General features: G+C 29.8%; 2 protein-coding genes across 3 annotated transcripts; both read right to left on the bottom strand.

The window, feature by feature from the left end:
• Nucleotides 1–5,382: 5,382 nt before the first annotated feature.
• Nucleotides 5,383–7,172, bottom strand: LOC107418395 (uncharacterized). Its single transcript, XM_016027088.4, has one exon. It carries the CDS (start codon nucleotides 6,861–6,863, stop codon nucleotides 5,853–5,855), a length of 1,011 nt encoding a protein of 336 aa, XP_015882574.3. The 5' UTR covers nucleotides 6,864–7,172; the 3' UTR covers nucleotides 5,383–5,852.
• A 6,906-nt stretch (nucleotides 7,173–14,078) lies between these two features.
• On the bottom strand, nucleotides 14,079–17,620 carry LOC107418397 (probable inactive poly [ADP-ribose] polymerase SRO5). 2 transcript variants are annotated; one of them, XM_025073362.3, is made up of 5 exons: nucleotides 16,241–17,620; nucleotides 15,862–16,109; nucleotides 15,618–15,763; nucleotides 15,396–15,502; nucleotides 14,079–14,436 (listed from the first exon to the last, which is right to left on the bottom strand). In XM_025073362.3, the coding sequence occupies exons 1-5, from the start codon at nucleotides 16,807–16,809 to the stop codon at nucleotides 14,412–14,414; spliced, it is 1,095 nt and encodes a 364-aa protein (XP_024929130.2). In that variant the 5' UTR covers nucleotides 16,810–17,620; the 3' UTR covers nucleotides 14,079–14,411. The 2 variants fall into 2 exon arrangements, with proteins under 2 accessions (XP_024929130.2, XP_015882577.2); XM_016027091.4 differs by having other exon boundaries at nucleotides 15,627–15,763; nucleotides 16,241–17,616.
• Nucleotides 17,621–25,075: the final 7,455 nt, after the last annotated feature.

Here is a 25,075-nt window from a genome sequence, read left to right as displayed (position 1 = left end):
AGTTCCTATGAAGATTGAGGAATCAAATGCAAAAGGGAAAGTGTCCTTTATTGGTTGTTGTTTTGGTATTTATGTTCTATTCCTCTTGAAGCTAGGCTTCTACATCATCCTAAAGTTGGATTGCTTTTTCAATTAAAGTTATGAATAGATGAAAAATGAATTGTTGAAATGATTTATGGTTTATTCCATGTCATAGAATGTAAATTCGTTTTTATTAGTGCTTTATAAAAGGTAACCTACGACTATTTTCATCTATGAACATGTATATAATTCTTTATTAAATATGAAACGACTTGCAAAAAGAGTACAAAATATATATCTACATTTTTGAGGTTCTTATTTATGCGAGATCCAGTGTAAATTACACAGTCACAATAACTTACCCTAATAATAAAGTTAAAAGTACAAAGTACAAAACCTAATAGGTAGAAAAACGCTGATAGTAAAGTCACTATTTACTTGGAAACCTTAAGCTTATTATTATAGTAATAAATTATCATTCAGCCTCCATAGACAAACTTTTTACTTATTTATTTATTTATTTGATTAGATAAAAAGAACTTATTAATCTTCTATTACACACATCTTTTTACTCGATACCGGAATTTATTCCCCCACAACTGTTTTTTTGTGATAATTCCCCCACATAACTTGCCCATAGCAAAATCCATATTAAAATGAGAATAATGGGAGCTCATACAAAAAGTGTCAATTTTATGTTTTTTTTTTTTTTTTGGGTGATCTGTCTTTATAAACAATAGGATCTTTATTTTCTTTTTTTAACAAAGAAAAGAGTCTAACCTTTACAATCTATGGATTAGATGGAATATAGGGAGGGGGGAAAAAAAAAAAAGTTCCTTTATATATATGTGGATAATTCTAAATAATCTAGTGTAAAAGTACAACGGTAATGGTATCTTTTAAGGAACTTGCATATATTCCATTAAATAAAACGAAAAAGAAAAAGAACTTGCATATATTAATTTTGCAATTCGGAAAATAGGTGATGGGGAAACTATTTGAAAACCTTTTTTCTTTATGGAATTTTCTGTATACTAAATTGTCCTTTACAAACAAGAAAAAACCATCTTTCATTGTCAATTACTTGCAAATATCTCAGATTTATCCATAGACAGATGATACATACCAACTTCTTTTCACAATTATTTTCTTATAATATATCTAAAATTTATTTATGAAAGTACATGCAAAAACATCCACTATGAACCATATATATGAATTATTATTAGCATGGTGGTTCCCACGGATAGGAGATGAATTACAAGACAACAGTGAACAAATTGTCTTAATCTCAAGGTACTAGCCTTTTTATGCATCTCTACCAAAGCATCTAATTCTTCTTCTTAAGTTTTTTACACTTTCTATGGGAAAGCTTTGCTTGGAAAATAGGGGAAAGTAGACTCTTTTCCTTTGCTTTCTCAATTGTATCTATCAAGGCTTTGAGATATATATATATATATATATATATATATATATATATATATATGGTTGTTTTAAAGTTTATGGTGGTGATTGAGATAGGTACTTGCAATATGGATGATAATGCAGCGATGCAAATGAAGTTGGTCTGCCATTTTATGCAAAAAAGGATAAGTAAAGTGGGGTTCCTTGTGAACATAGCCAGCTATTCATTAAGGAATAATACCCACTTCTTGCATACAAAATAAATAAATAAATAAAAATCCAATCATAAGGACAACTAACCTACATTAATATCCTTATAAAAATTGTAAGACGTTTTTTTTTCTTGATACCCAACCCTATTGTTTTAGGCTATGTTTGTATGCTAGTGGAATTATTATTGACTCAAAGAGACCCACAAGTTTCTTGATGGGAATAATCAAAGCAATACATATTCACCCATCGGCCTAATAATCATATATATAGAGAGAGACCATGAGTTTGTAAAGGGTTTTATCATCAATAATTGTGGTTAAGTAGCAAGGCTTGGACTTATTCTAAGTGATGTTTTTTCAATGAATAAATAGATTTTTGTAACTATTTTTTAATTGAGGTGTAAAAAATTAAATTTGAAATCATTGTATCATTATATAAAGAAATAATAGCTTTCTCATTATGGCATTACTTATGTTACCACTTGATCATTTTTTTTTCTTCTTTAAATGCATATTTATCAATGTTTTAGATGAGGAATATTAAATGGATATATGGAATATTGAAAAAAGAAGGGAAAAAACAAAGTGGTTGAGAAAATACTGTAGAGTATAAGTTGGATGGTGTTCATGATTACTTTGCAGAATACCACCATATATAATTGCGTACCAAAGATCATTGATTTGTGACATGTTTTTGAGTTTATTTTTCTTTCTAATTATTTCCTTTTAAAAGTTTTCAATTTAGTATACAGTATAATATATATTATGGCAAAGTTGAAATGAAAAAAAAAACACCTGGTTTCATGAACTGGAATCAACTTACTTGGACTGATTGAAAGGATGAGCAATATTATTGGAGAATAACATATTTATTATTAAACCCAAAAAAAAAAAAATCTCGAATAAAAAAAAAATTTTGAATTATTTATTATTTTTGGATTACGTTTCTGTATAGTTTGTTTGGAAGTTTTGGATGGTCTCTATGAGATTTGGTTGGGCACCCAAGAAATATGGGTTTACAGGCTTTGGCATCGTGTGCTCTTAAAGAAGTGAAAAAGGATGTGGAAATACCCCACTGGCCTCAGCCACTGAGACCTCTTCCTTCTCAGCTGCTTCTTTTTTGGTGCTTTCTTTATGGGGATGTGTATAGAAGAAGCTCATATAGAAGTTCCTTCCCTTCCTTCAATCATTTTATACCAATTTTATATCTTTTTCCTTTATTTTATTTTGGCATCAGGAGAGAAAAGAAAGTGAGTTTATAGATTCCAATTTTCAAAGTTCTTCATATAGGCTCATATGGAGGAAAAAGTGTATCAATTCCTTTGCAATGTTTCTTGATGTGGATTAGCTAGCCTATCCATATCTTTTTTCATTTGGTAATAAGCTAGCCTGTTTATATCCATACTGCAAAAGGATTGGAATTTATATAGTTTCATTTGGATAGGGCACAAATAATTATATATATCTTATTGCTAATATTATATGTCGTTGTCTTTTGGTTTGGTTTCTAAAATGTTGTTTGAGATTCAAAAGTACCTTTTAAAAATGTTGTGGAAGAACTTTAAAATCAAAGCCAATAATGTGTAATTTATTAAAAAGCTATTATAAAATTGAAGAAATTAAAAGTTAAACAAAATAAAACCTTTACATTGAACTAGAAAATTATGTACCTTATACAAGGAAAAATTCATATATATAGTGCCGATAGATTTTTGTTATACTGCAATTCTTTGTCTAATCTTTCTGTTGGTAATTATGTTTTGTCTAATCTTTGCAGTAAAAAGATCATTTCATCTCACTCTTTTCCAAAGGACACCCAGTTAACCAAATCAAGAAAATCTATTTACAATTTCACATCTTTGATATGCTCCTTCCTTCCATCTTCAGTTTCTTATTTATTTATTTTTTCCTCATTTTCCACTTTCTCATCTAGAAAAAGATTGATAGAATCTCCTTTACACATTTCCCTAGGTTTTGTTGGAAGGTTTTGCAGTGGGATTGGAAATTCTTAGAAATAAAATATAATTACAAAAATTCATAAAACAAAACAGACCAAGACTAAGACCAATTGGCACCCAAATGGGACACACAAAATGAAGCAACCTATGAGGTTGAGTCATTCTAACTTTCTCTTTTCCACTGTCTACTCTACTGTGTTGGCCGGTCCCATATAAACTCAGGACTCAAAAGAGCAACATTCATACAGATAATGGAAAAAAACAGAGTTTGGCTCTAGAAAATGGAGCCAAAATCCATTCAATCGGTACAAAAGTTGATATTTATGCTTTTTTTCTAGTTTCATGATAACTATTATTTACATAAAAACATAAGAACATGTCCAAAATGTACACATGCATTCCTCAAAGTACTTTAGAATGCTTTTTAATTAATATGGTTTCCCATAATTCCATTAGTGATGATTCTCTCTCTCCCTCTCTCTCAGAAACCAGACAAAATCTCTAAACTGGTTTTTCTGATTTTTCAAACCCTTTTATTATGTCTGTGTTGACAAATTGTTAAAGCAAGTTGACGCTCTTAATTCCTGCAACTATATAATACTATAATTGCATGAAAGAATATATATGCTAGCAAGTTAGTGAGTTTCATTCATCTCTCCACCCAAATCTAAGGTTTGTGACTAAAAGTAATCGTAACTTGTCACAACATTTTTCTTCTGTTTTTTTCTTTTTGGTGCAAATAAGAATTTGTCACGACACTTGCGAAAATATATATACAGAGTCAAATTCATTTAATATTAAAATAATAATTTTTATTTCTAAAATATTCCTAGACTGAATCAATTTTAAAGACTACAATTAAAAAATATATTTGTGATTTATATAGATCTAATGAATTAGTAAAATCTTTTGTAGATTAACCAAACACATATAAATATTTTTTATAGGTCATATACATATATATATATATATATATATATATATTAAATTTCAAATTTTAAAGCATTACAAAAGTTTACGAAAAGAGTTTCTGGTTATAAAATCATCAAATCACCTAATACTGCAATATATAATATTTTCTCAATGTTTTAAAGGTCTTTTGCTTGCATCAAATTAGTTGTACTTTTTGTATGAAAGAGGGCAAAACTCCAAGGTTAAAAATAAAAACAACTAAGAAAAGAAACATTCCAAAATATGTATGATTTTGAGATATCATATGAATTGTCAATATAAACACAAGACCAAGGAAATTAAAACCCCAACTCGCTTTCCATTTTATTCTTTAATCTTGATACATTGACTTTGTAACTAATCAAGATAACAATGGAAATGTAAAGTTTTGAACTCTTCAATACCCAACTCCTAAATTAAGTTCAAATTTCTAATTTTCAATTATATTAAAAATTACTTTCTTCTAAACCACTCCGCCGAAAAACACTTAATATTTATTGAAAATCCAAAATTGTCATGAAAAAGGTATAGCTTTGGATTCTAATTAATGTTAATTAATACCATTTGCCTGCATAAAGCTAGCTACTTTAATTTGATTGACTTGTATATTAAATTAGGGCGGTTATGAGACTATCGGTTCTATGTATATGCCTATGTAGAGGAAAAGCATGTTTCTAATCTTATATATTTCGAGTCAAATTATATATCCTAATTGTGCTTACCCATTAACCCAACTTTGGAAGAATATGCTCTTATACTTGCTCATCATTATTACTTGCATTTTATTCAACAAAATTAGAATAATAAGATGAACCATAAAATCTTCAACAAAAGCGTACTAGAAATTCTCATTCTTCTTTCTTGAATTTTCTTGGCAAAGTTATGAAAATAAACGCCCTATAATTGTTGCGCAAAGAGACTCTTTACCTTTTTATCTGTGCCGTGTGAGACCCACACATTTTGGTCACAAAAGCAATAACACGTTTTTACACGCATTCACACCCCATTTTGCTAAGAAACAAATTTTTGGTAAAAACCAAAAAACAAAACAAATTACACCAAAAAAAATAAAATTACATATTTATTTACACAAAATGAAGAAAGAAAAATCCAAAACTAAACATAACTAAATCTGTCCCAAAAAAAAAAAAGAAAAGGAAAAGGAAAAATTGGCTTTTAGAAAATATTAACACTCGCAAAATACCAAACAACTTTAAAAAAAGAAAAAAAGAAAAAAAGGAAACCTTCATAATGTAATTAATTTTATCTTTAATAATTAATCAAAAACCAAAACCATCCAAAATCTTCAAAAAGGATTCAAATTCCTGCTTACCCCATCGACATTTGAGAAGAATCCAACAATGTCCTGCCCGTACGACAGGAACGATTTCTTCTTATCTTCTTCTTTTACCGCTCTGTTCTTCACTTGATGAGCTTCGTGAGCTCCCACGCCGTCGCCGTTGACGGAGACCTCTTTCGCCGTCACTTTTCCGGCTACTTTTTTGTCGCCGGAGGAGATGCCCTTTTCCGCTTTCTTGCTCGGAGAAAGAAACAGAAACATATCCTTACCTTCGCTATTGCTCCGGCTGAGAAGCTGCCGGAACTTCCAGCGTTTCGAAGACCCAGTGGAGTTGCTCTTCTTGCACCTTTCCGGAGTCGTTGACACGCCGGCGGCGGTGGTTTTCGGTCTCCAGACACAGAAACTTTCCGGCGAGAGTCCGTCGAGCTCGTCGGATTCCGAAGAAGAGCACGAAGCCGTCGATGCCGACTCTCTTTCTTCTTCGATCATGAGCTTTCTCAGGGGCTGTCGACGACGGGTCGTTGTCGTCGTTTTCGTTGTCGACGACGACGGTGTTTTCGAGTCCATCGAAGAGGGTTGGTTAACGACGACGTTTTTTGGAGCGTCGTCGTTTCGAAGCAGGTCTTGGTTGAAAAGTGGGTAAATGGGTTTGATCTGGCCGTTGTAGAAGAGCTCGTCGGCCGAGATTGGTGACGACGAACCCAAATCTCTGCAAACGGAAGCGAATTCGAATTCGCCTTCATGATCTTCATCATTTTCATCATGATAATGATCGAGCTGTTGTGGTAAATTTTCCTCATGTGGGTTCGAATTCAAATTCAAAGACAAATCTCCGAATTGGGTATGTAAATTCTCATCGTTTTCCCAAGGATCATAGACAAATCCGCCACCACCATTTGAGCCATTGTTTTCTTGTCTGAATTCGTTAACGACTCTAGCAGCAATCTCGGCCAGTTTGCCAGTGGAAGAATAGCTATTGAAGCTAGGTGAAAGAGAAAGCAATGGACCAGCCTGCATTTGTTATCAAAGTGAAAAAAAAACCAAAAAAAAAAAAAAAAAAAATTCCAAAACAAACCAAACTAAACCAAGCTATAGGAACTGTTAAATTCGGAGAAAAAATGAAAAATAAAACTAAGTAGTTGATGATATTTTGAAAGAGAAAGAGAGAAAGAAAGGAAGTTGGTGGAAATGACACAAAGTGTGGGGCTTGGAAAAATTTTGGGTGTTTTGGGATATATAGTGGTGAGTGGTTGTGGAATATTTGAAAATTTTTAGGATTATTTAATTAAAATTAAAAACAAAGGGGAATTTATTTATTTATTTATTATTATTATTATTTTTTTAAGTTTTGGTTCTGGTTATGGATTTAGCGTGTTAAAAAATAAGTGTAGGCCTTCTTTTTTTTTTTTTTTTTTTTTTTTTTTTTTTTTTTCGTGTATGACAAGCAAAAGACGGCTACCTATAATGCATAATGGGTGTGTGTGTGTATAGAAGGTTGATGAAGTTGGGTTTTTAGCTTCATCAACACGTAATAGTGCTACTAGCCTCCATGTTTACATGTGGATCACATATGGGGTTCAACTTTTTTTTTCTTTTTTTTTTTTGGGCATACTTTGGAACAATCTTTTATTTCGTAAAAAATACATGGTCCTACTGTATGTTATTTATAATTAAGGCTACTTTTGTGGGTGGTTGATCTTTCTTCTTTTAATATAAAAACTCAAGTCTCAATTTTAATACATAAAAGTAGCTATCGCTTTTGTACAAATCTTTGGACCTTATTATACCAAAAGTGGTACATGGTTTACAAAAAGAATATGATAAAGATAATGAGTTATTAGTTTTCAGTTGATAAAAAAGTATAATTTAAATATAAATGAGTAAATTTTTAAAAGGATACATGTAAGTAAATATATAAAAAAAAAATAATACTAAATTATTATATATAAATTGGTAAATTGTCTAGTATCCTAAGTGTATCGGAATTATATATTAATAAAGTTGAAAATACCAAAATATTCGTCAAATTTATTTATGTTATTAATATGATAAAATAAATTTATGTTATTAATATGATAAATATTTTATCATATTATTTAATAAATAAATTTAAAAATATTTTAATACCCTATATTACTGAGTGGTATTGAGTAATATAATAATGTTAATGGCATCAAAATATTTATCAATATGTTATAGTAAACCGACATGTTTTTATTTGGTTAGTTGAAAAAGTGATATAAGCTAAATTTAGATAACTAAACAACATTTAAAATATAAATATAAATAGCCAATAAATTAATAATGCTACATAGCATTATATATATATATATACATAGAGAGAGAGAGAGAGAGAGAGAGAGAGAGAGAGAGAGAGAGAGAGAGAGAGAGAGAGAGAGAGAGAGAGAGAGAGAGAGAGAGAGAGAGAGAGAGAGAGAGAGAGAGAGAGAGGACCGATTTCATATTTCATTTTTATATTAGGATGGATAATTTATAAATTTGGGTGGAAAACCTGTTCCCAAATGTCAATTTTTTGTTCTTGTTTTCTGTTAACATTTTTCCAAGGTTTATTTTGGATCTTTATGGTAGGAGGATTATCGCACATGCTGAACTAATGACTTTAGTATAAAATTGTCCCTTGGTTAACATTTTTTTTTTTTTCTAGGTGATTCTTCCATGTATATATATTTGACAAACATATTCGATAAATTATCCTAACCATTCATTAAATGAAGTTAATCTATCTGTGAATTGATATGTTTATCCTCAAATAAAAAGTTAATTAAAATTGAAACAGTTTATGACACTTATAATGTCCATTGAAATAAAACACTAATTCACCGTCTAGCCAAAAATAAAAATAAAAAATCATTGTTTGAATTAGCTTTATTGAATTTTTTTTTTTCTTTTGGTGAATATGTTATTAAGTGGTTAGAGTTTTTATACAAAAATTCTCATATTTATTGGTACATGGCACCGATACCCTTTTTTTTTTTTTCATTAATTTGTTTATTCATTTCACGATGAATGAATATTAATATTATTTATATCAATTTTTGTCTAGTAAATTGAAAACTAAATGATATATTAGTAGGAAAGTACCTGAAAAATAAAAAAACTTATATGTAAAATACATAGAATATATCCTGTGAGAATAACCCAGTAAAAATAATATCTCTTTTCTCGAAGATGGATAGAATTGCAAACAAATAGAAAGTTATACATTATATATAGAGTAATATCAGCACTACATTTTATACAGAGTATCTAAAATTTGATTAAAAATGCAATAAACTCTAATATTAATATATATATATATATATTTTTTTTTTTTTTTGCTAATCCAACAATGGATAATTAAGAAAAAATATGTAATTTTAAGAATTTCATTTTTCTTTAAAACGAGGGGTCCAACTACTATATAATATTGTGCACTAGGTTTTCAAATCAAACGGTTGAGAATATTTTTTGTTCATAGAGATGGAAAACTTGAAAGCAATGGGGTATTATTGAAGTATGAAAAAGGAAAGTTCTAGGTGAAAAATGTCATGTAAGTCGGTGGCTACAAACTACAAAAAATTACGTGGAAAATTAGAATTTTATTATCACGGTCTCGGCACCTGCAACCGAACACGCTCTGTTATTAATACGTGGCAGTCATTAATTGCACCACGTAACTACATCTTATTTCATTTTTTTTTTCCCTAGTATAATTAATTTGACACACGCTGTTCCAAATGATTAGTCTTAATTTATATGCTTACACATGAATTAATTCTAAATATGGTTTCGGTTTTTCTCTTTTTTATTTTGTTTTATTTTTTTAATTTGATGTATTGTATCCAATTAAGAAAATGTATTCGTAGATTTGGGTGAAATCTTTCCAATTAAGAAAATGTATTCGTAGATTTGGGTGAAATCTTTCTTTTTAGTTTAAAATATTTGTAACCCTGAGAAAAAAAAAAAAATTTAAGATGATCATAGATATTATGGTATATTATAATGACATCGTATTTTGTAATTTTCATTTTTTTTAGTTAAATTTTTTTTTTATCTATTTGTATGTAATTATCAAATAATTATGACTCATTAATTATACAACTTGTTTTTTTTATTCCGCTAACCTAAAATTGTTAATCTAAATAAATAGAGATGCAATATTTGCATTTGAATTTTAATAACTTTTAAAAGTCACTTGAGTATTAACAATTACATTAAAATTATAATGATTATAACTTTATAAGATCGGCATTTCGTTTTCATTGTAAAATAAATATCATCATTAGGAGAAGTTTCCACCACTCGTTCCAATACTTAAGTTTGGTGGTTTAAGCTAATTAATTAATGCCGTCGTTTTATAATCAGAAAACCGAAACAGTGTCACTTTGTGTGTACAATATTATTTTAATTTTAAAGGAAAGAAAATAAGACATTTTATTATAACCGTTGAATTTTCTTAAATTTATTGAATGAATTGGATTCGACAATTTTAAAAAATCGATCTAGTAATCCTTAGTATATACTACTAAATCAATCGGATACGATAAGAGACTGATTGACATTTATTCATTTCTAATAAAAAAAATCTATCTATATATATATATATATACGTCCAGAAATGTAGTAGACATATTATTTATATAAAATATGAAAGTAAAACCAGCAATCTATCTTATCCTTTAAGTATGCAGTCGAGTTGTACATCTAGAAAGAGAAATTAATTAGCATTTTTTATTAAATTATATATATAGAAGAAAAAGAAGGGAGTTTGCAGGTGACGATGTTGAGTGAAAAAAGCTTGATTTGGGAGGATTTCCAACTTCCAACCTGCATGAATAAGACAAGCTTTTTTGAATAAAATTAGCATTATTAATTGCCTTATATTACCTAGACCTATACCAAACATATTATAAAATTAAGGATAAAGTTTAATTAAACTATGTGGAATGTATTTTTGGTACATTTGTTTGATATTACCTACCAGCTAGAAATATTCAAACAACATTTGTCCATATATGACTCTACAATTCATCTTTTATCAATCGGACCAATATTTAAAGCTTAATTAATGTTAATTACCAATACATTTTCCACAAAATTAAGTGCTATTGTGGTCTAAAACGATGACAAATGGTACAGTAGTTTCATAATCAAATCATTCGAATACCTTGTTATTTTTACAATCAATTGATAAGATACTAATTACTTTTTCTTAAGCAAAACTAAGTATAAATTTGTTTATCAATTACATTTGCATTTGGCAAGTTTTGAATGGTTAAAGAGACATCTTGACGATTTAAATAGGTTTGTACAATAAAATTAGATTAGACTGTGAGAAAGTGAGATGCAATAGCAAGTAATGTAAAGCAGGTGTGGGGGATAGAAAACTTGTAGGTATTACTCATCATTCTTTCTTCTTTGGTAGGTTTAATCCCAAGCATTACAATTAGCCTTTGGATGGAAGTAAAGGAGCCTCTACATGCAATCAAGAACAACCAAAGCATGCCCAAAGATTCATATACATATATATATATATAATATTATATAAATATAGAAAATAAAAAGTGCAACAAGCACGCTGCCCATTTGCTTTGTCATACGCAAAAAACACTAGAAATAAAAGTGGTTGAGTAAATTATTAAGCACATTTTTGTAATCAAATATATTTATATAGATACCTTTTTGATGCCTTTTATTCATTCCTTGAATATAAAGAAAAGAATTGCTCAAAAGAATTAATTGGTATTTTTATTTTTATTTTTATTTTTTGGGGGTGTAATGTAAGTCAATGAAAGGAACAAGGAAGCTGGATTTTCATGTCATGAGACTAATTCTGAATTTTTTCAGCATCTCGATTGGATGGTCATGGACCCAGCAAGAGGGACCATATATAATTCTTATCAAATCAATTGCCTAACTTTACAGTTTTATGATAATATTACATAAGGTTGTGGGCAACCACCCTCAATTGACATCGAAATCCCATTTTCTTCTGCTTCTAGAAAAATTTTACTTTCATGAGAATGACATTGTCTACAAAGTCAATTTGATTTTGGATTGTTGTGGAATAGAGTTGGCAATTTAGATCATGATACGGTGATACGGTTCGAAAACGATACGAAATTAGTAAGTTTGGATTTATTATAAATATATTCGGATCAAATTCAAATAAACTCATTTAATATGATTAATAAACGTGTTAGTTTTGGATTAATCTGCTTAACTCGAAATTGATTTGATTAATTAAACGTGTCAATTTTTGATTGAACTATTTAATTCAAAATTGATCCGTTTAACTTAACGGATCAATTTAATCCGATGCGATTATAATCCGTTAAAATTATAACTTTAATATATTAAATTTACCGTTCATAAAACTTTAACTAATACTTTTTTATTTCTAAATATCAAACTTATTTAAGGTTGTATTATTAATTTTCTTTTATTAATTAAAAATAAAAAATAAAAATATTAAAATAATATTTATTTACTTAAATATAATATGTTTAATAAATGTATAAATATAGAAAAAATGAAAATTAATATGCCTAAGACTTAAGAGTATTGGGGATGTAGAAATTTAAAAACATAATTATTAATAAAGTTTTTTTTATATTATTTTTAGATAAATAGTATTAGGTTTATTATATATATATATATATATATATATATATATATCTATATTTAACTATTATATGGTATTGTTATGTTATTAAATCATATGTTATATTATTTTAAATTTGTAACTGTAATTATATAGTTTTACATATATATTTTAATTTTTTGGATTAATTAATGACTAAATTATTTTTATTTTATATGAAATAATTAATTTAAATAAGATAATTTATTTAATTGAAAATTTTTTATATAAACAGGATAATTTCGTGTAAACGGATCAATTTTGTATAAACTGGTCAATTTCGTATAAATAAGTTATGTTGATCCAAATTGATCTATTTAATAAACAAGTTATACTGATCGTATTAGGATATCTATTTATTAAATAAATCATATTTAGATTAATTTTTTTAATATAATTAATAAATATATCGAATTCAAATTAAACAATTTCAATAGGATTAATAAATCCGTTGATATGAACATGTACCACAACAGTTACCACCTCACCTCTGGTGTAAAAGCTTTCACATTTAGTCTGGGTTTTTAGGCCTATTCGGCCTTATTGGGCCACAGCCCACACCATATTTGTTATAAATACTATTTCAATATATGTTCCTAAATGATTTTGAATGTCTAAAATCATTTATTAAAAAAAAAAAAAAGGAAGATAAAACCGTAATTTTTGACCAAAAACATAGATACACATTTTGATGATTTTTGTTCATAATAAATTACCCCAAACATCTATTAGATGGTTTCTTCGCTTCTACATAATCAATTTCCAAATTAGCCAGTAAAAACCAATTTTGATTTTATCACTCAAATACATGTCCTTAAAATCATTTTTTAGTTGGGGAAAAAAAACTTTATTTATAATAAAAAAGTGTTTTATAATTAAAAAAAAAAAAAAAAGAGTTGACGAAGAAAAGAAATGGAAGGCTAGTATTATTAGTCTTTTTTTTTTTTTTTTTTTTTCACCATTATGAAAAGTAGTTCCAGCTGTTTCACTTTCAAAGGTTGAGACTAATGTATGCATCACGGAGACGGCAAGCGATGCCGATAGAAAGTTTTGATGTTTACTATTAACCACATCCCCCATAGTCATGCTCTACATCGTTGTTTTTGTCGTTTTCTGGTCAATGCAAATTTTCTTTCCAAGTCAATAAAGATTTCTTTTAATCTTTAAATTATTTATTTTTTTCTGAAAAATATCATTTTTTTATGTAATCAGAATGAAAACAGGGCAATATTACACGACCAAATTTAATAACTAAAGACTTTGATACCAATTATGTAGCGGTTTATTAATAATTGTTAAATTGATACTATAAAGCAATACCACTAAAAAGAATACAAATCACTGAATACCAAAATTTTAATAAAAGAATTCGGCCCTTCTATAGATTGAAATGGACTTCACATCTTAGCCCAAAAAATGGACTTCACATGTTGGCCCAATTGATTATCGAGTTGCCTGATGAATGGGCCTTAGATTCTGGCCCACAAAATTGTTCCCTGAATTTTCTGATTTCATTTCTTTTTTGATAATAATTCCACCATCAATTGGAGTACACGTTTTATGAAACAGTAAAATCCATTTAGAGGGAATAACCAAAAACTTTTGAGAATATATAGATCTCAATCAACAAGTGTTGGGAAATTAGAAGTGAAAGCAGAATAGATTTCATCTAGGTAAAGTTCTCAATTACTACCCACTAAATCACAAAACTTGATCAATCAATACAGGTAAACCACTATTCAAGAGTCTTTGCTGGATCACTTGATTACTGGTTAGAACAAGTGTCAAATTAGTCCAAATTTTTACATCCTCACACTGCACCTTGAAACTTCAACTCTGCCCCTTTGGAGTTGTCAAAACAAGATTTGGTTCATCCACAGTTGCCTGCATTTTGATGATGCTCTCAATTTCACGACATGGATTCATTTTGACTCAACATTTGTCGTGCTGATGAAATAGAACACATCCAATCAGATTATTTTGGTTGTGGGGGGGGGGGGGGGGGGGGGGGGGGGGGGGAGGAAGAAACTTTAAATACTCAGCTTCGAAGAAAATCAACATAAATTGATTAGCTTTTAGAACCATACTTTCAAAATAGATCCATTATACCCCCAAAAAAAAAAAAAAAAATGAAAAAAGTAATTAGTTTCCACCATGAGATATATAGGTAGTAGGAAAAGAACAATTTCTACTTGTGCAAAGGCATAATTTAACATAACCAAGAATAGAGTAGAAATAATGAGCAACTAGACTAAAAGCTTATGTATTCCACCCGTCTTATTCCCTTGGTCAGATTCACATTTTTAATCCACTGATATTAACACAACAATTCGCTTTGAATTAATACCCAATGGCGAACGCTTTGTAACAAAGTAAAATTCTATACCCTGACTAACACGTGCTCAAAGAATATTTGCTTAAATTGTTAGACAAAAGCAGAATATTTTCTTCAACTTATTAGACAATAGCGTGGAACATAATGCATAGCGGATGAAGTTGTTGATATCCTTCCAATTGTAAAGTTCCAGAAAAGTTATATTAGTAAAGACTACAAACAAACATCTACTTCATATCGTTCAGGATTTGTCGTCATCATCATCTATATAAAACTATAATGAAATACATCTCACACCCTGCTTTTGAATTATTAAATACTAGAAAGAATAAAAAAAAAAAAAATACTGCTGCAAGTGAAGGAATATCTATTTTGAATATATTCACCACTATTGGACAGTTTAGGAACCATGGCAATTGATTTTTCACCCCAGTTAGATAGCTTATATCAATAATGTTTTCCATCTAAAGCAGGTAAAATTTCCATCTAATGTATCAAATATTCCATACTACAAGATGTAAACAATCCTTGGCCAAAAAAATAATATTGTAAATGTGACTACAGACTATACCTATTTCCGACTTTAGCTCTGAAAGATTTAATCACTTTTATCAACAACTCATCTCCTGCTAGTTGCCTCACTCGTTGAATTAGTTCAGGCCTTGAAATCTTCTTATCCTGGAAATTAAATGTCAAAAGAATAAGTCATTCACAAACAAGAACAACCGAACTAAAGAAAAAAGAAAATATTGAAATTAATGAGCTGCCCCAGGTAAAAGCAAACAAGACTCACAAGACTCACCCTGTGTTGTCGATGATACTTGGTGATCAAATCAATTGTAGGCTGAGGTAAAAACTTTGAGAGTGCAGAGATTAGACCTGGAAATGGCATCCATGGTGATTTAGGCTTTCTAAAAGGCTCTCCAATCCTTGTAGTCCCTAAACAAAAACAAAACAAAATTAGAAATACAGCCAAAAAAGCAAAACACTTCACCAAATGTCGTGCTACTTAGAAACAACTTTTTGCCTTGCCTTACCTTCCAAGCATGGAGGAGGAGGATCTCTGAAACTTATAACGTATTCCGGCAAGATGCGAGTATTCATGTGGATTCCCCACACTATATATTTCTTTGGAGATGACAAATCGTCCACACCCGAATCAAAGTCTTCACAACTCGGACGACATTGTTGAGAACCGGGAGGCACAAGCTCTGCCTTACCCAATATCACACGGCACAACAAAACGTGTTTTAGGCCGGTCTCATCAGCAGTTGACCTTTTCACGCTACACAAACAAAAGAAGTTCTCATCCTAATTAAACTCAGAATTACATTTTACAAACAATTTTGTTTATGGAAAAAAAAAAAAAAAAAGCAACAAATTAACTAAAATGAGATATTTGCTTGCTTAGCTTACCATTCCAAAGGACAATGATCAGGAGCAAGATAGGCTCCAGAGCCATATAATCCATTGTTCTGAGGGTGATCAAATCCATGGCAAATGATGTTGGAGATGTCATTGTGAGAAGAAGGTGCATACCAAGCGTACTTCACATTGGGATTGCCCCCACATTTCTTCTCTACTGCTTTAGAGTGTATCTGAAATGTATGAAGCCGAGCCTGTCCAAGAACGCTAGAATATGTGTTTCTGTAAATGGCTATGACCGAAGCTTGAGCTCCAAGCGAACCCAAACCAGAAATGAACCTCCTTTTGATAAGGTCGTGTACTTCGTTCCCTTCAACCAGTTTGAGCAAACCATTGGAATGGAATGGAAGTTGGTCGGAGTTGGTACCAGATGTGCCGCTTTCGCAGTCGGAAACCGATGATGATTCCTGATCTTCGAAGGTTTCTGAGGCTGCATCGATGATACCCGGATGCGAAATCCGATCAATGAGTTTTTCTTCTGGTGAATGATCACGTGGTAGTGTCTCAAAACCATGATGAAAAACAGAGTAAAACCGACTCTGATCTCCATTATACTTCATTTTTGTACAAACCGAACCCACCAAAGAAAAAACACACAGAAGCTAATGCGATTTCAAAAATCAGAAATCAAAGAAAATTTTTTATATAGATCTTTAAAAAAAAAAAAAGAAAATTAACAAATCAAAGAATTAACTACGAAATCAAGAGGAAAAAGAGACAATCCCAGAACCTTTTTGAATCAGGCCCGAAACATAGAAAAACGTAAATCGTTCAAAACCCAATGACTGCATACCGGAAAAACACATAGAATATAGGAAATGAAATCTATAAAGTGGAGTGGACAAATTCAGAAAATTGGGTAACAAATTGCCAACGAGTTTCTAACACTGCAAAGCAACCAATCTAAAAGTACACATTATTTCTACAACAAATAAAAAAAAAAAAAAAAAAAAAGAGAGAGAGAAACTCAAACTAAATTCTATAACAAACTTAGAGTAAAGAAAAACAGAGAAGCTCTGAATTTTAGAACGAACGTGTGTTCATGAAACTTGATTGCCAAGCAAATAACTAAAAAAAAATATATATATATATAGAGAGAGAGAGAGAGAGCAAATGAAGTGGTAGACAAGGAAGAAGAAGAAGAAGAAGATTAAGAATCTGTTATGAATGAAAATGAAATGGATATTCTGGAAATTATAAGCAGGTATTTGAAATGAGAGAGAAAAAGAACAAAAAAAAAAGCTGTTTAATTACTTGGAGAAGAGGGAGATGATTGATGAAACAAGGACCACAACGAGAAGAACGAGAGCGGTTATTCTACAAATCTAACGGAACCGCCTTTTGGATTTCTAGCGGTAGGCGCTAATTGTTTTAAGAGGGCCACTTGTTTTATATTTATGGGCCGGGTTCGGGTTGGAATGGTGTGGGCTTGATTCGACTGGGCTTTTTGAGGCGGTACCCACCCGATTCAGGCAAAAAGGTTTTACACCGTCAAATGATAAAACCGGGTCAAATTAGGAGATTGGCTTTTTCGAAAAAAAAAAAAAAATTTATATATATATATATATATCTTTGTTTTCTGACATGGTGTACAAATGGAGATATTATAAAAATTGGCCTGCTCTGGTTGGCAATGGTCGGTTCGGAATAGAGGAGGGACAAGAATGATATTTAATGAAAGATTGGAAGGCGTTAGATGCTTTGTATTTAAGAAAATACATGCAAAGGATGAGATATTTTTTTATTTTCTTCTTTTAGATTTTGAGGATCGAGGAGAATATATATATATATATATATATATATATATATATATATGTATATTTATGTATTTCTTTCATGGCATGCCTTCGATTAATTTGAGCACTTGTTCCCATTGGATTGTCTAGAAATGAACCCACAAGATTTTTTTAATATTTTTATGGTGGCTCCAAATTCTAATGTAATGCCAAATTAATTATCTGTGGGAACCTATTCACCAACTAGCTGAACATTTTTAGTAAACTATCCTATCATTGTGTAAAAATGTGCAAACTGAGATAAGTACGATATTCTTGGTGTGTCATATCGCATTGGATGGGAAGTCAAAATCAATACGTAGCTTGCTGTGAATTTTGGCATTTTATCCAAAAATACTTATAGACTGATAAAAATATAAAAATAAAATAAAAATTGCATGCATCCGGGACTATCTAAGTCATGTGGGATCCATATCATGTAACAAATTTTGTCAGTAAAAAATTAATTAATAATCCCCAATCCATGCAATTTTTTTGCCACTAATTAATAAGAGGATGAAGAACTTTGAAAAATGGATTAAAGGGGGATAAGAATGGGATAAAAAACTGTGCGCGGAAAATGTGTGCTAATGAACAGAACATGACATGACAATTGGCGGTTGAGGGTTTAATATTGTTCCAACTTTTGAAAACTATTAATCTTAATTATACGAAAAAGATAATCCATAAATACAGTCAATTACATTGCAGTATTAGTGTGTGGATGCAGTCCAAACTATTTTCTCAAATGTTTTGCTAATAAAAATATCAAGCAATAATAATAATTTGAAGTAAAAAAAAAAAAAAGAGTGGTAATAATAATAATAATAAACAATTTACATTTCCTTGTGCTATTGATTTTTGAAAAGTACTAATGTGTTATTGTTCGTTTTTATTATGGATTGTTATTTATATTTGATTTTGCTATGAAAAATATATTTAAATATATTCTTTAGAACAAAGAGAAAATTCTTCATTATAAATAGTATTTTTTTTAAACATAAAAATGAATTTTTAAAAAATTTTCTAACAATATTATTTATGTTTTTTAATTTTATTTTTCTATAAATATTTATTGCTTGACTTATAATTTCTTTTTTTTTTTTTTGCATAAATCATCTATTGATATAACAATGACATGATAATATGTATTGTATTAAATTATATTATTATAATATTGAATAAAAAATGAATTAGGCTCTTTACATTTAAAAAGCAAAATCTATTCTTTATTAAATAAAAAAGTTATTTGTAATTCTTTTTTAAAAGGGTTAGTTATTTTTTTAAAAAATATTGATTCATTTAAAAAGATTTTTGGAGATGCTCAAAAAAATTCAAATAAGTTAAAAATCAAAAATCATTTACTCAAAACAGAAATAATCTTTGACCAAAAAAAAAAAAAAAGATTAATCATATACTCAAAATGCAAATCTGGTAAAATTTTGCAATTTTTTATCCTATGTAATAACGGTAATGAAGAGGATTTGTCTTGGTCCACAAGTTTGGTTTGAATAGTTCCCTTTTTTTTCTTTTTCTTTTTTTTTCCTTTTTTTTCAACCAATGAGAAGGGCAAATTTAACGTTCATATCCAAAAACCCATGTTTGCTAAAACGGTTTGCAAAAACAAGGGTGGCGATTATGCCGCTGGAAGGAAGGTTCCATCCACAGGTATTCAACGTCACATTTTGTTAATTACCAATTTTATCCTTTTGGTATAAGAAATGGTAATGGGTTCTTTTAATTTCCCATATTGCCCCTTTGTTTGGCCCCTTTCTATTAACTTCTTCCCACTCATTATTTTATTAAAACTTTTTTTTTTATTGAAAAATAAAATAAAACTTTTTTGTTCAACTCCCTTGTGGACTAAACTTATGCCACAAAACAACTGATTGTTTTATTTTGCCAAGAAATCATATTGAATTTCTTAATTGTTATGAATATGAACATATCAAACTCCCATAATCATTTATATTTATATGATATAATTTTTTTAACCTATATAACTTATATTCTATAATTAATAATTATTATTATTATTTTATAATCTATATTATTGTATTTACTTATATATAATTCTCTTCTATTTTTATATTCGACATTTTATTTTGTGTTTTTTATATTACTATTATTAAAATTTAATTAATTTATAACATGTTATCAGCACAATTGTTCTACCATTATATGTTTTTTGTTGCAGGAATTTGATGATGAAATGAAGGCAGTGGTCACACGGATCCAGGAGTAAAGGGAATCAATTTTCAGAATCCTACATACTTTCATGGTTTCTCAAATTGCTTGTTGATTACAAATTCAATATCGTGATATTAGCATTTTGTCATCTGGAAACTTTTTCTTTGTTGGTAATCAGGTTTTTAACTTTTGATGATGTTATTCGTATGGTTATATAGCCCTCATTTTTCCATTAGCAAATTACAAATAGTTTTTGCTGCTCATATGTCAAAAACAAAAAAAGCTCCTGTATGGTTGTTTCTAGGGTAGGTAATGTATTATATATGGGGATGTTGATCTATTTACTGTAGGAATTTTAACCCGTCCTTATCAAAAAACTCATGTCACAATACAAATACTCTAAAATAATGTAATATGTTAACAAACTAATTTGCCTAAGTGTATTTATTGTTATTGCAATGATTTAGTATATTGAAACTTGTAAAAAATTTAATGAGATAGTTTTTCTGTCGTAAGAGAGTAAAGAATTGAATAATTGTATGAAATTTTAAAATATATTATATTGTCTCCTTTGCTAGTTATAAATTTTATCAATGTAAATATTCAAATAAGGATGAAAGTTTTTGTAGGATAATTTGTTATTACAACTATAAATAAGATTATAAAGTACATCCAGAGTTTTTATTGAAAAAGATATTCTAAAGAAAACTCACATGCAAAATATTTTTAATATATACATTTTGACAATACTATATAAATATAATGATAATTATATAGTTCATATTGAAAAAATGTTAAATATTTATTTAGAATGTATCGAATTGAATATTGTATATGGTATTTATATCTATGTCGATATCAAGGGAGCATGCACGTTTGTAATATGCATATTGTACTCTTTTTCCTTTATTAAGGTTTTGTTTCATTGGATTTTCCTGATAAGATTTAATGAGGTAGTATGATGAGTATTTTATTATGAATATGAATCATCAATGTTCCATCAATTTAACATATGCATAAATTATACTCTTTTTTTCAATATAATTTTTTTTTCTCACTAGGTTTTCCTTATAAAGTTTTTAATAAGGCAATTGAGCATCCAAACATACTTGTGTTATGCTAAGGGGAATACATTTATTGTACTCTTTTTTCTTATTAAAATTTTGTCCTGCTAATTTTTTCTGCCAAGATTTTTATGAGGCAACCTAGCATTCACCTGGAAGTGCTACAATAAGGGAGCAAAATATAATGAGGGAGAAATATAGTGACTATATTCTTTTTTCTTCATTAACGTTTTATTCTACTAGATTTTTCTTCCAAGATTTTAATCAGGCACATTAGCATATATATTATCATATGCATGAATATTTTACTCTTTTCCCTGCAATATGGTTTTGTTCCATTGGATTTTCCTAGTAAAATTTTAATGAGGCTTATTTCATGTGTGTTTTATATTATTGTTAGACTTTGTCAGTTTATAACATCAATAAAATTTTCTAATTAATAATCTCTTCGTTTAGTTTAGTTTTAAGTATTGGATACAAAAGGGGCCTATTTAGCTTGCCTATGCTTTCCACAATGATGTAATTGCTTTCTCTGTTTAAGTAATAAATTTTTATTTCAAAAAAAAAAAAAAAAAAAAAAACTCAAGTGGTAACATAAAATTAATGATATATGGATATATAACGCCATAATATGTAATAAAAATTAATCGATCACAATTTAATTACAAATATTAATGGATAATGTACCTAAAAGATAATCTTTAATTCTTAAAAAATGCCAACCATGATTATGATTTTATAAACAAAATTTTGAAATATTTTTTATTCCAATAAAAAAAATAAAAATAACAAATTTACAAGTGTCTTGCTCTCCATCAAAATTAAAAAAAATGATAAGAGTATTTTCAAAATAGCAAAGTATTGTCTAAAAATAAATAAACATAGCAAAGGTAAATTTTTCATCACCTGCAAAATGATATAAATAAAAATATTAGATAACATATTTTAAAAATTTATAAATAATTAAAATGTCAATTTTTTTATCGTTAATATTAATAAAAATTTATAAATTCACCCGACACAAAGCCTAGCTTTAGAAATTCATCTCTTCAGCAAATTCCAATGACCCGAGATGAAACCTAACCCAAATACAAAATGGAAATTCATTAGGACATACACGTGTTGTTGCTTAGACATCTGAAACATGGCATTGTTGTACATGTGGCTCACTCATAAGCCAACACATGGATCACGTGTCCACGTATGTTATCCAGGTCACTATGACACATTGTGATCCTTCGTGGCCCGTGCGGAAGCGTGGCAAAATGTTATTGGGCGACACATTGCAGGTGTCGTTAGGTGCTACGTTGTTTTGATGCGTGGCTTTACTTGGGCCTCCGTCGTCATAGCTGCCAAGAATGAGCCAGGCTCATTTACCCTGTGTTAGTGGAGAGGAGACGTGTTTATTCCTCCTGAGCCTAATGGTTTATCCGTTTCGTTTTCACCCAAACTCCCCCAGATCCTTAGGCCCAATTTTTTTGGTTGGGGGTAAATTTTTAACCATTGCGTGGTAGGTTTTATTTTATTCTAATTTTTCCTTTTTTTAATATCTGCAATAACATTTTCAAGTGCTTCTACAAATGTCGAAGGACAACCATTACTTTCATGTAATAAGTTTTTCTCATTTCATATTTATATATGGAATTCATATATACAAAATGAAATGAAAATACCATGATTAGAGCATTCATGCATAATGCATTGCGTAAAATGGGAAATGACAGTAATAGTTTTAACAGCTTTAATTAAAGCAAATTAATTAGTTGGTAGGTTCCTATTTTTCCTTGTGGGGCAAGCCTAATCAAGCTGTAACCAAATTAAGCAGCACCACACTAATTAGAAAGATTTTTATTTTTTCTCCTCTTTTTGCAAAGTAAAAAGCTTATAATTTGTTTTGCAAAAAAAACTGCTAAGAGCGTTTTTACTTTTCAGATGAAAATATTTGTCATAACATATCAGCAAAGCTCTCATGCTAATGCTCCTTCATTCTGATATAACTTATGTGAAATATTTATATGCATGATAATAGTTTGATTTTTATTATTGCTATCATCATCAATGTAATTAACCACAAACCCTCCAAGAAAAAAAAAAAAAAAAAAAAGGAAGGTGAAAGGAATAATCTTCTTCTTCTTCACCAAAAAAAAAAAATAAATAAAAAAGAAAAAGGAAAAGAAAAAAAAAAGTGATAGGTAATCAGTTAAAAAAATTACCATAATCAGTACCATCACTTCCCCACCCTCTCTGATGGTTCTTCTTCCACCCGTTCAACTAATATTCATTTTGGTTACCCAATTTACAACCTAGTTATCTGGAACAGATGTGATGTAGAAGCTTTGATTAAATAAAATTGAAATTCCAGTAACCAAGCTAACCAATCCAGAAGATGTTGGAACTTTTGAAATTTGATGCTTCTATAATTTTGTAAACGATAGGAGAAATGTGTATGTAAAAAGAGTAAACAAGTTGGCTAAGTACATATTATTCTTCAATGCAAGTGCTGCATTTGAAACATGTTAATGATAGAGTAAAATGGTGTGGATTGGAGCTAGCTGAAACAGGCACATGTGGCTCCTTGGTATGTGCTAGTCTAACAGTCATTTCAAATTTGGCTCTTGAGCTTTGTTACCGTTGGAGAAGCCTGTACTCTATCTTTGCAGCTGCTTTTGTTGCTGTTTCTGCTACTGTTGCTCCACCAATTCTTTTCCAGTTTTAGAAAACTCATCCTCTAGTTGAAGAGAGAGTGCGGGCAAATTACCAGGAGGCAAATAGGGGTCGAGATGCGAGACATTAAATACAGGAGATATGTGAGGATTGTCTAGCAAATCAACATGATAAGTGTTGTCTCCTACACGTTTTGTAATGACAAAAGGACCAAGTTTGCAGGGCTGCACCTTGTTATAGGTACAAGTGGGAAAAAGTTCTTGCACAGGTAAACCATAACAAGGTCGCCTCCATTGTATGTCTTATGGAAGTGATGAGCATTTGCTGCAACTTTATATTTAAGGTTGGCCTATTCAATTTGGTCTTGAACTTTCTTGTGAAATTGCACATGGTTGTCTACAAAAGTAGTAACACCTTGAAGAGGGGGCATGGGTAAAGATATGAGATTAGTGGTATTGTTGGCTACTTTAGTATAGACAATAGCAAAAGGTTGGGAACCAGTGGAGCTGTTAACCATGCTGTTGTAGGCAAATTCAACTTGTGGCAGAATGGAATCCCACTGTTGATGTTTGTCTAAAGCTAAGTTGTAAAGCATATTGCCAAAACTACGATTGACTACCTCAGTTTGTGGATGATAAGAACTGTTATATTGGAGTTTGGTATCAAACTTCTTCCATAAGACTTTCCAAAAATAGCTGATGAACTTTACATCACATTTAGAAGTTATTGTTTTTCAAATTCCATGAAGACAAACCACCTCTTAAAAGAACAGATGAGCCATATAACTTGCATCAGATGCCTTCTTATAAAGAAGGGAATGGGCTATTTTAGAAAAACAGTCTATGACAACGAAAATGGAGTCTACTTGGCGATAGTCTTTGAAAGACCAAGGATAAAATCCACGGAGAGGTCCTCCTAGATAGTAACAAGAGTTGGCAAAGGAGTATAAAGGCCAACATTTTGAGATTGACATTTGATAACTTGACATACAGGATAGTGAATAATAAAAAAAACAATTTGAGCTTTCATCTTAGGCTAAAAGAAACATTGAGTGATAGTTGAAATAGTTTTGTCACGGCCAGCATGGATAGCTAAGCCATCAACGTGGAGGTCTTGCATGATGAACTCACAAA

The sequence above is a fragment of the Ziziphus jujuba genome, chromosome 2 (genome assembly GCF_031755915.1).
Source record: "Ziziphus jujuba cultivar Dongzao chromosome 2, ASM3175591v1".
NCBI lineage: Eukaryota > Viridiplantae > Streptophyta > Magnoliopsida > Rosales > Rhamnaceae > Ziziphus > Ziziphus jujuba.
The sequence above is the reverse complement of the archived record's forward strand: the minus strand, read 5'-3'. Positions and strand labels throughout refer to the sequence as shown.

What these genes read in the sequence shown, in the direction of transcription:
- LOC107418397 (XM_025073362.3), bottom strand. Translation starts at nt 16,809, where the DNA reads ATGAAGTATAATGGAGATCAGAGTCGGTTTTACTCTGTTTTTCATCAT. An exon ending in TCCTCCTCCATGCTTGGAAG is followed by an intron (nt 15,764 to 15,861) that starts GTAAGGCAAGGC and finishes GTTTTTGTTTAG; the next exon opens with GGACTACAAGGATTGGAGAG. An exon ending in AGAGCTAAAGTCGGAAATAG is followed by an intron (nt 14,437 to 15,395) that starts GTATAGTCTGTA and finishes CTATTTCATCAG; the next exon opens with CACGACAAATGTTGAGTCAA.
- LOC107418395 (XM_016027088.4), bottom strand. Translation starts at nt 6,863, where the DNA reads ATGCAGGCTGGTCCATTGCTTTCTCTTTCACCTAGCTTCAATAGCTAT.